At 33.7% G+C, this 12,165-nt stretch overlaps 1 protein-coding gene across 1 annotated transcript in view; it reads right to left on the bottom strand.

Annotated features, from left to right (window-relative positions):
• Nucleotides 1–3,890: 3,890 nt before the first annotated feature.
• The window catches only part of LOC109109629 (cytoplasmic dynein 2 heavy chain 1-like), a 62,139-nt gene continuing 53,864 nt past the window's right edge, over nucleotides 3,891–12,165 (bottom strand). The window contains 12 exon segments of the mRNA XM_042771747.1: nucleotides 3,891–4,151; nucleotides 4,229–4,360; nucleotides 5,566–5,643; nucleotides 5,729–5,779; nucleotides 5,956–6,021; nucleotides 7,812–7,901; nucleotides 7,977–8,120; nucleotides 8,205–8,339; nucleotides 8,422–8,541; nucleotides 8,628–8,791; nucleotides 10,709–10,832; nucleotides 11,253–11,351. Coding sequence (XP_042627681.1) covers nucleotides 3,906–4,151; nucleotides 4,229–4,360; nucleotides 5,566–5,643; nucleotides 5,729–5,779; nucleotides 5,956–6,021; nucleotides 7,812–7,901; nucleotides 7,977–8,120; nucleotides 8,205–8,339; nucleotides 8,422–8,541; nucleotides 8,628–8,791; nucleotides 10,709–10,832; nucleotides 11,253–11,351 — 1,449 coding nt within the window. The 3' untranslated portion in view covers nucleotides 3,891–3,905.

The raw sequence follows: 12,165 nt of genomic DNA, 5'->3' as shown, positions 1-12,165 counted from the left end.
GAACAAAAATATTTTCTGTACTCATTTGACTCATAATTTATATTCACAGGTGCTCATCGGATGCACAGTGCAAGCTCTTGCGTGCAGGCAATGAAGTCTGGCATCTTTACTGCGGTTAACTACATCAAAGCGAGACCGCAGACAGACCGACTCTTGTCAGCACTCAGCGAGTAGATGAGCCCCGATCGCATAACAGTTAAAAATATAACGCAGGCTATCCATCCTCATTTCGTTCCTGTCCTCCTGCTCTTTTTCTACTATAATCATAAGTGTTTTTTGGAAATGTGTTTTAGCGTACATTGGAAACGCTAATCACAGACTATCCGATGGTTCGCCCTTGGACTAAATGTCTTGCATACTAAACCACAGTCGCAGGCAAACATGCCATTTTATTTGTTAATTAGGCAATTAATTTTACTGAATGTGGCTGCGGAAGCGCTGGTGTTGGCAAAACTGCTGTATTATCAGTAATGACATCCGTACGCGCACGCATGTACGCGTGTGTGTGTGTGTGTGTGTGTGTGTGTGTGTGTGTGTGAGAGAGAGAGAGAGAGAGAGAGAAAGGTAGAGACAGAGATGGTGGGAGTGTTTGGAAACGAGGGCTGCTGTTCACACTGATGATTTGTGAGCTCAAAGCGCTGCTAGCTGTTACACATCACCCACCATGAACCCTACACACAGTGTTTCTGCCAGCTGTCTGTGGGTCTGGGTAAAACTGACCCAGAACAGAAAACAAACGGTCCACAAGTTTCTCTAGAACCAAGGTCAAAAATGTACACACCTGCCAATGGTAAAAATTTTCAGAAATATTTCCTGTTGGCCAAGAAATTTTTTATTATTTGTGTGTCATTTAATATATATATATATCTATATATATTATCATATATATGATATAATTCTGCTTTCTATAAATAATAATACATAGATTTTAACATAAAAAATATATAAAAAATGTGATGTAATATGAAGTATATGAAACTACGTTATATTATATGTTTTACAGTATATATATATATATATATACTGTATATAGTCCTATATAATTACTGTTTTACAAAAAAATATAGTTATTATTATGAATTAAACAAAAAATATATAAACCATGTCATATGTATAATGAAGTTATGAAGTATATGAAATTGCACTGATATATATATTACACAAATACACAAATTAAGTCATAAATAATATGAAATACATAAAATGATCATTTGCATATATATATATATACACACACAATCCTTTCTGCAAAAATAATTGTATATATATAGTATATATATATATATATATATATATATATAAATATAAAGATATAATCTTTATATAAAATGTATTATTTTTACAGAAAAGATTGTATAGAAAAATATTTAAATTTAAATTAAATTAAAATTAAATTTAAATTAAAAATTAAATTTATGCATTTAGCAGACGCTTTTATCCAAAGCGACTTACAGTGCATTCAGGCTATCAATTTTTACCTATCATGTGTTCCCGGGGAATCGAACCCCCAACCTTGCGCTTGGTAACACAATGCTCTACCACTTGAGCTACAGGAGCACTTTATTTGAAATAAAAAATATTTAAAAATTAGAAAAATAAGAAACATTTGAAATAAAAGAAATATATGAAACTATTTTGCAATTTTTTATAAACAACAAAAATAATAACACATTTTATTTAAAATTCTATAAACATTTATATCTAAAATTATTATTTTTATTTACATCTTATATCTTATATTATATTTTTATTTTAATATATGTGAATATATTATGTTTTATTTTTAATTTCTACCTCTTATATTTTTATAATCTTTGTGACTTTAGTGACTGGAGGAACACACCGAGTGTTAGATTAGGATCAGGCAGGTAATGGAGTGAGTCAGGGCTTTGGCTCAGGACCGATTCGATTTGATACTGAAATGTACAAATAGCAAACTTCATCGTCAGTCTGAATTCAGACTCACTTGTGCTCTGCTGACGGAAGGGCTGCTGCCTGCTGAAATGATCTAAACAAACCGTAACGTTATTAGATGAATAAATCTTTACACGCATTACTTAGACGGTTTAAATGTTTAGCGCACAAACCTACGATTAAAAACCAGCTCCAGAGTTTTGGGCTCTGGGCTGATGAGTTTGTGAGTTGAAAGTGGAGGGTTTTGGATTTTAATTTCTGTCTTTCTGTCAGGAGTTCAATTGCTAGTCCACCAATAAATCTCTACAAATGAGGCAAACTGCTGTTTGAGGACATCAGATATAAAGACCAAGCATGAATCGATAATAGTAATGGATATCCAAGAAAAAAAAACACCATCATCCCATCAAGTTCCTCAAAACCAAGAGAAGAGGAGAGACATCAATAGCTCCCTCTGCTGGCAGAGCCTCACACTGACCCTCGACCACGTCAAAAACACTCCTCTTCTCTTTGAGGATAGTATCAGCACAAAAGCACACTATAGTGGAGTTATATGATGTGAACTGCTTTATGTGCCTGACGCTACAGTCCCACCTGACCTAGTCAGAGCAACTGCTGTGATTCACTGGAATCATTAGATGAGCTAATAAAACACACACAGACACACACAGACACACACACACACACACACACACACACAACACACACACACACACACACAAAACACACACAAAACAACACTGACACACACACAAAAAGACAACCCCCCCACCCAACCAAATAAAATTACAACTGAACTGAAATAAATCTAGAGAGGATGAAGAGAGAGAAAGACAAACTCCACACAGATGCAGCATTTCAGTGCTTGAGAAACTGAAACCTCATCAGCTCAAACTATTTATATCCATCTATCCATCATCTATCTTTTTATCTATCCATCCATCCATCCATCTATTAATCATCCATCTATCAATCAATCCGTCCATCCATCCATCCATCCATCTATTAATCATCCATCTATCAATCAATCCGTCCATCCATCCATCCATCCATAGGTATCTTTTTATCCATCCATCCATCCATCCATCCATCCATCCATCTATTAATGATCATTCTATCAATCCGTCCATCCATCCATCATCTGGCTTTTTATCTATCAAACCCTCCATCCATTTGTTATTCCATCTATCGATCCATCCATCCACAATTCATCCCTCCATCCATCCATTCTATCTATCTATCTATCTATCTATCTATCTATCGATACTAATCGAGCTATCTATCATGTATCGATCTATACTATCTATCTATCTATCTATCTATCTATCTATCTATCTATCATTCTGTCCATCCATCATCTCTCAATCTATCCAACCATCCATTAATTCATATATCTATTGATCTTTCATCCATCCATCTATCCTCCCATCCACCATTTATCCCTCCATCCATCCATCCATCCATCCGTCTATCTGTCTATCTATCGTTCGTTCCGTCCATCCATCCATCCATTTCTCAATCCATCAATCTCTCAATCTATCCATCCATCCATCCATCCGTCCGTACGTCTATCTCTCTATCTATCTATCATCTATTGATCCTTCCATCCACCATTCATCCCTCCATCCATCCATCCATCCATACATCCCTCTCTCTCTCTCTCTATCTATCTATCTATCTATCTGTCTTATAAACCTACTAGTGTGTGTGTGTGTGTGTGCGTGTTGTTGGTAAGGTAGATGAGATGATTGGTGTGTTTGCTCAGGTTTTAATTGTGTATTGTTGGTGGTGGTAGTGGGGATCATTAGTCAGTAATTGTGTGTGTGTGTTTTGTTTCACTGACTGATTTATTTGAAAGTTATAATAAGCTGATGACTAAACCTAAATCTATATGCCTGTATCGACCACACACACACACACACACTCGCAGAGAGCTGTGCGTGAGGTATTTATAATATATCTGAAGGTTGAGTTCACTCTGAGAATCATAATTAAGCTCCAGAGAAAAGCTCGACACAAACTGATGACAAAGAGTGAGAGTCAGCCGTCTGATATCTTATCCATGCCTGACTCAGAGCTGTGTGTGTGTGTGTGTGTGTGTGTGTGTGTGTGTGTGTGTGTGTGTGTGTGTGTGTGTGTGTGTGTCGTCGCTCTCTGAACTTACCCAAAGCTTGAGATGCAAAGGCTGCCATCGCACTCTGTAAGCGATCCGGCCGTAACGCCTGAACCACCAACACCTGAGAAAGAGACAGAGATAAAGAGTCAGTACTCTGAGAGAACTCTGATTGGTGCAGACTGTTGACTGACAGCTCACCTGCTGAAAGAGTGAGATCTTCTTGGCAATGGGGGGCGGGATTTCCTGTTCGCAGCAGGAACTGTGTGAGAACGTGAGCCACAGGTCTGAGTCGTTCAGACAGAGAGACTGGTACAGCACTGGAAATGTGCTCTGGAGACAGAGAAACCACTGATCAACATACTAGAGAAGGACAGACAAAGCAATGCTAATAATCATTTACATCAATCTAATCCAGAGTGACTTGCACTGCATTCAAGTTACATTCTACCTAGTATTGCTCAGGAAAGCCCTGGTTTGACTAGCTGACAAAATCAAACGTCTGGCTCAGTTTGATTAGCTAGGGCCTAATGAAACCCATTTTATTTTTATCGTAAAAATTGTTTTTTTTGGGTTACATTTTTCTGGATTCTGTTTCACTGGTTAAACAATTTTCATAAAAAAAAAAAAAAGTATTTTTTTTATTTTTTTTTTTTTTTTAATTAGAGGAAATTTTTTTTTTTATAAATAATAGTAATTTTCCTGGATTCCATTTTCATAATTTTCTGTTTATTTTTTTTTTTCTGGTTTTTAACTGCAAAATTTAATTTTGGTAATCAAAAAGCATTTCTAATTAATTAAATTAAACTTTGATTAAGAAGGGGCCTTATTTTTTTTTTTTTTTTTTTTTTTTTTTTTTAGAAACGGTCTATGTTGTCTTTTTCTTGATTTATGATTATAATATTAAAACACTTATATTTTATCAAAAAATGGTTGCAATCAAATGAAGGCATATAACAATTATACATTATAAACATATTATGTGAGAATACATATAATAAATTCACATCAACAATTTAATTAATATTTTAAGTTGTAACTTAAAATTGTAATTTATTTTTTTATTTAAATTTTTTTCGGCAAACACAATTCTGCACAAGAGCGATTTACTGTTAAAATGAAAATTAAATAAAATATTATATATATATATAGATATATATATATTATATATATATATATATAAATATATATGAATTAAATATAATACATTATAAAAAATGTAAGTTTATTCATTTGTTATTTTTATTATTATTCCTTTGAGAAGTACATTCTTCTGCATAACAGTAATATATCTCTGTCACAATTTCTTCATGTTAAACTGAACTTTTATTTTGGCGGGTTGTCGTAAAGAGCCCTGAGTTTCTGTGTGAATATGATATGATGATAGCTTTTCTCAAATGAAATTGTGAAATGCTGGTGATGTGACTCTCAGAGCAGCTCTGGATTTATTCATTTGGATTTATTCATCGAATCCAAATTTTTATTCTGCAATTCCGTTCACATTCTCCACATCGTGGAAATCAAAAGGCCCTTATTACCTTGAGCAGAGCCACAGCTATCAGCCTCTCCTGATCAATCCAAGATGGAAACAGTTCTCGCAGAGACTTCTGGGAGTCCTGAGGAAAAACAGAGAGAGTTTCTACAACTGAAGAGAAGAGGTGCGTGTTATTTACATGGAGAAAAGAATAAAGACATTCATACCGTCTTACGAACCATGTCTCCAACGATCAGGCCAGTGAACACATCCCATTCCTGCAAGAGACACAAACAAACACAAGCGATTTGGTTTCATTCTGCTTTACTGGCAGGACTAATAACAGCACATCTGTCTTGTCAGAGCCGCTGCGGCAGCTGTAGACGACCCGAAATAGAAACGTCATCATTCATTCAGGATCGGTTATGAGAGTTTAACGCTCACACACACTTACATTCTCCTGGAAGAGTTCTGGGTTCATTCCCTTCACAAAGTGCAGCGCAAACATCAACTGATCCGCCTGTAAACACACACACAGATTCCTCAGAATCACTGACGCTCTCTCAGTGGACACACATTCATTTTTATTGTGCTGCATCGACTCAAACTTCAAATAAACTGATTTAAATTACAAATATCGTATTATAGCCATGCATTTTATTTATTACACATTTAGAAAAATTATATATAAATGCAATTAATCAAATTACTTTGGATTTTAAAATATGTTGTGACACTAAGACTAAAGTCACATTTACCATTGCTCTGCAAAATTTCACAGGCAAAAGAAAGCAGGATTGGATGTGACAAAATATGATGAATGATGCAGGGATAATGATGACAAAATTAACATCCAAAGCTATTCTGCCAGCTAGCAAACGAAGCAACCCTAAAAAACTGCTTTCCAAACAGCCTCTTTTTAACAGATAATTTTATAATATTAAAGTGTAGTGTTATTCAAAACGTTTAGCAATATCTATGAAGTATTATAGTGTTTATTAATATTTTAAATGAACTATTTTTTATTTAATATTTAATTTTAATTGTCACTTTCATTATTTTTTATTATATTACAATATAATTATATTTTATTTAATTTTTTTTTAATTTTTTAATTTTATTTAATAAATTTATTATTTTTATTTTTTATATTTTATATTATTATTTTTAATTTATAAAATAAAATTAAATTAAATTAAATTAATTAAACAATAAAAATCACTTTATTGCATTATATGAATAATTCATTTATAATATTAAAGTGTAGTGTTATACAAAACGTTTAGCAATATCTATGAAGTATTATAGTGTTTATTAATATTTTAAATGAGCTATTTTTTATTTAATATTTAATTTTAATTGTCTTTTTCATTCTTTTTTATTATATTACAATATTATTATATATATTTTTTTTAATTTATTTAATAAATTTATTATTTTTATTTTTTATATTTTTTTTTTTGTTTTTATTTTATTTTTTTTAATTTATAAAATAAAATAAAATTAAATTAAATTAAATTAATTAAACATAAAAATCACTTTATTGCATTATATGAATAATTCATTTATAATATTAAAGTGTAGTGTTATACAAAACGTTTAGCAATATCTATGAAGTATTATAGTGTTTATTAATATTTTAAATGAACTATTTTTTATTTAATATTTAATTTTAATTGTATTTTTTGTTTTTTTTTATTATATTACAATATTATTATATTTTATTTAATTTTTTTAATTTTTTAATTTTATTTAATAATTTTATTATTTTTATTTTTTATATTTTATGCTTCAATTTTATATTATTATTTTTAATTTATAAAATAAAATAAAATAAAATTAAATTAAATTAATTAAACAATAAAAATCACTTTATTGCATTATATGAATAATTCATTTATAATATTAAAGTGTAGTGTTATTGCAAAACGTTAGGTTTAGCAATATCTATGAAGTATTATATCGTTTATTAATATTTTAAATGAACTATTTTTTATTTAATATTTAATTTTAATTGTCACTTTCATTATAAAATAAAATAAAATAAAATAAAATAAAATAAAATAAAATTAATTAAATTAAATTAAATATGATTTTGCTGCAAGTCATGTGAACGAATCATTTGCTCAGAGCACGTTGTTCTGGTCATTACAATAACTGTCATCAAAAAGATGATTGATGCTGTATGGTTTTAAGTGGGTGGTGTTGTTTGTGTTTGGGTACGGGAAGAGTGATTGCTATGGGAACGGGGTTTTTGGTTTGGTTGGTTGCATGTGTTTTTAGGTGTGATGTGGGATTCAGGTGTGTTACCTTGAAAAGTGAGCGGCAGATATACTCGTACACCATGTTCTTCAGACGGCTCTCCAGCGTGGAGATCCTTACATCGGTGCTCTCGCTTTCCTGCATCACACACACACAGTTAGCTTCACCAATTCATTATTTTGTCAGTGTGTGATGAGTGTGTGTCCTCGTCACCTGTTCGGTCTGCAGCGCTCTGTGGAAGAGTCGCAGGAACGAGGCCAGACTGAATCTGTACATGTTATTAATCTTGGACAGATCTGTGATCACGAAGTACATCTTGCTGGCCGTCTCGGCTAGCGGCAGGTACGCGTCTCTTTCCTACAGACACACGGAGAGACTGATGTTACACTGGTGCCACCTGCTGTCCCAACTATCTCGTTCAGAATCGTTTCCCAGCATCACCTGGTCGAGTGACGTCTGCAGGCGGTGCGATTCAGTCAGAGATTGCTGGATCAGAGCGCTGCTGGCTTTAGTCTGGTTCAGAGACTCAATCAGCTCCTTATTCTCCAGGATATTCCCTTGAGCCGTCGCTAAAGTCTACACACACACACACACACACAAAACTGTATATGGAGACAAAGAGCCATTAAAGAGCATTCTGGGATTGGTGGCTCAGTACCTCCAGCAGCGACTCCTCCAACTGAGCGAGCTGAATCTTTTTCTCCTCTTCCTGTTGCAGGAGCTTGGTTTTTTCGCTCTCCAGCTCTGGTTTCTCCTGCTGGATGGTCAGCGCTAGCAGCTGAACACACACACACACATGTGATGATGATGAGTTTTAGGGTGTCAGGGCGGTTGGTTTGTGATGAGTGAGTGTGCGGGTGTCACCTGTCCTCGCAGTCCTGCTCTAGTGGTGGTGAAGTTCACCTCTGTGATGACGGACTTGGCGTCAGGTGGGATGAAGGGACTGGGGTTACGGGTCGCCAGAAACAGACGGAAATCCTCGTTATAGTCGATGACTTTGTCTCCGATCTGTACCACGTATCGCGGCCCTGACACACACACACACACACACACACACACACACACACACACACACACACACACACACACACACACACACAGCAAAATGAATCCGGTTCAGAATGAAATACTGTACTAGAGTACTGCTAACTGAAAAATAGTACGCTACATTTTATTTGCAAATCACTTTATTGCATTATATGAATAAATCAGTGAATGGCAGCCAGTTACTATTTCAAAAAATATAAATAAAAATATATAATAAAATAATAATTTTATAAATTAAATTAAATTAAATTAAATTAAATTAAATTAAATTAAATTAAATTAAATTAAATTAAATTAAATTATCAGAACACTATCGTTCAAAAGTTTGGGGTCAGTATGTTTTTTTTTTTTTTAGAAATTAATACTTAGAAAAGATGCATTAAATTGATCAAAAGTAAAGGTGAAGACATTTGAAATGTTACAAAATAAAATAAAATAAAATAAAATATAAACAGCCAATCAGAACATTATCGTTCAAAAGTTTGGGGTAAGTATGATTTTGAAAAAAATTAATTCATATTTTTATTTAGCAAGCATACATTAAATTGATCAAAAGTGACGGTGAAGACGGTAAAAAGATTTCTATTGAAATAAAATAAAATAAAAATCTTAATTTGGCAGTAGGATTGAATAATGAGTTGAGGAGATGTTAGAACAGAAAAAAGCAGTTGAAATTGCTTTTGAATTGCATTGCAATTCATTTGTCTCACTGGAAAGTTGAGTGCACTGCACTGTGGGATACAGCGTTACATGCAGTGTGTTCTGCATGTAAAATAAAAAGACAAAAGCATATAACAAAACTACTAAAATGAAAACTATAAATATAAAAATAAAAGCTATTTCAAAATATTAATACATACTATAACAGTATACAAATAATACTAAAATAACACTGATTCAATGCAAACCTCAAATCCCCATACTCAGCACAGTATGTAGTGTGCAGTGTGAAAACAGCATTAATGAATGCAGCCCAGGTGTGGAATCCCTCCTTGTATAAGAGGAGGATTTGTGGGGTTGCCAGATTGGATGGTACAGAACACAACATTGTGTGTGTGTGTGTGTGTGTGTGTGTGTGTGTGTGTGTGTGTGTCGTCTCTTTTGTAAGTCTGCAATGCAGCAGTCTGAGCACACACTTTAATTTCCCTCTCTCTTTCTCTCCTCATCCAAGCACTGAAAAGCTCTTGGTTTATCTGCCTCCCGCCGGTCCCTGATACACTCAGCTGTATCTGCTCCACACACACACACACACACACACACACACACACAGCAGCATGTGGAGGAGGCTTCAGAGATGCCCGCGGGTCTTATTTCATACACACAGCTGGGACAGGAGGATAAACACACTACAGGTGCAGTGTGTGTGTGTGTGTTTCCTAAAGGAGCATCCAACTCCACGTTCATGTGTGACAGCGTCAGTAAATTTTTTTTTTTAAAGTTAAATCATAGTGAATTGACAAATTCACAACCAATCAGATTTATATGCAACCTAATAATCCGTTAATAATGACTGAGAAGACTTCATGTATCCACATCAATCAATCCGACAGAACTCAGTCCAAATTAAGGGATGGTGGACATACTAAATAATCTGTTAAACGGCAAAATATCAGCCATGTAAACCAAATCTGACTGCTCTCTCAATCGGATTCAATGCATGTGCTGAAATTTTGCATTTTGAATTCGACTGCAAGATTTAGGTTACATTCAGTATCTGAAAACTGATTCAAGAAAACAGTATGTCCAAATATGTGAACTGTATAAATAATCCGTTAGCATTTCACAACTGCAACTAATGTTAACATGAATAATTTACAACTGATTTACTGTCAAATGTGTATTTTAATGTACTGAAGTCTAACTATTTTTATTATTTGATACAGAAATAGTGTACTCACCCTGTGCGATGAGATCTCGGCGCAGCAGCGGGTACAGGACGGGCTCAACGCCGTCCATCTCCTGAATGATCAAAGTCTTACCGAAGCGCACGGCTAACTCCAACACCGTCATGAAGTTAGCATCCTGAGACAGAGACAGATTTAAATAAACACGGACATGTGCGGCTTCAGGGGGTCTTCTGACATGACGGGACATAAAATTATTACAAAAACAATTTAAAAAATTAAAAAATAAAAAAATAATGTTTTATATATATATATATATATTATATAATATATAATATATATATATATATATATATATTTTTTTTTTTTTATTTTTTTTTTTTACATTATTAATCAAATTATCTTGAAAAAAAAAAATAAAAAAATAAAAAATGTCTTAATATTTGCCAAAACAATACCAAAAGGAGTTGGAAATTGAAATTGAAACTTGTAAATGAAACTGAAATTGTGAAATAAAAGTGAAAACTGAATTGGAATTAAATTGCGAGTGCACTGCATTGTGGGATACAGTATTACAGTTCTGACATGCAGCCCAGACCTGTTGGTTTATGACCTCCAGACGATGCGCTTTCAGATGAGTTCGCAACCACTCTGTCGCACGAGAGGACGGATCGATCAGGAACGGACAAGAAGCACTCTAGAGAGATTATATATTCATTAATTAAGAGATAAATCACAAACAGTGACAGTATACCTCAGATCAGGGACCTGTCAGGAACGTATCTAGATCATATTCAACCCAAACTTGAGAGAAAATGTGTTTGCCATAAAAAAAAAAAAAAGTCAGAATTCATTAAATCTTAAACCTCATTTCTTTATGCAGAATATCATTTGTTATGTGCAGACGTGTTCCTGACAGCTTTCATCAGATTCTGTTTCCTGTTCTCTTGTATTTCACTCGTTCTCTTAGCAACATCACAGTGGGTCGCCATAGAAACCAGACTCCTTAAGAACGCTAATTATAAACTTCTCAAAGGGTTCAGTCAGTTCAGATGAGATCATACATCCCAAAAACCAGCTATATCACACGTAAACAAGGGGAAATGTTTTAAAAACAATGTCTATGTTAATAAGACGTTCACAGCAACACTTTTATTTAAGGCCTGTTCACACAATGAAACCCTGCTTGCAATCAAGTCCCATTTTTTCTGTTGTTATATAAACTCATAGATACACATATGACAAGATGTTTTATTTTTGCTTTAAAGATAGAAATGTTCCCATTTATTTTCTCAATGCATGTTATTGGTCTTGTGTGCACTGTTTCATATTTGACACGCACGTTTCTAAGGCCTCTAAATGATCAGCAAGATCAAAAATGCTATTTTTTATTTTCAACTCAATTGTGCCTAATTGATTTTTGAGGAGCATTTGTTATCCAGACTCGCTTTACTTTACACTGTTCCTCATCTGGAGGAGATAATATCTCCAGATGATCTATCACACTGAAG

The sequence above is a fragment of the Cyprinus carpio genome, chromosome A15 (genome assembly GCF_018340385.1).
Source record: "Cyprinus carpio isolate SPL01 chromosome A15, ASM1834038v1, whole genome shotgun sequence".
Classification (NCBI taxonomy): Eukaryota; Metazoa; Chordata; class Actinopteri; order Cypriniformes; family Cyprinidae; genus Cyprinus; species Cyprinus carpio.
The sequence above is the reverse complement of the archived record's forward strand: the minus strand, read 5'-3'. Positions and strand labels throughout refer to the sequence as shown.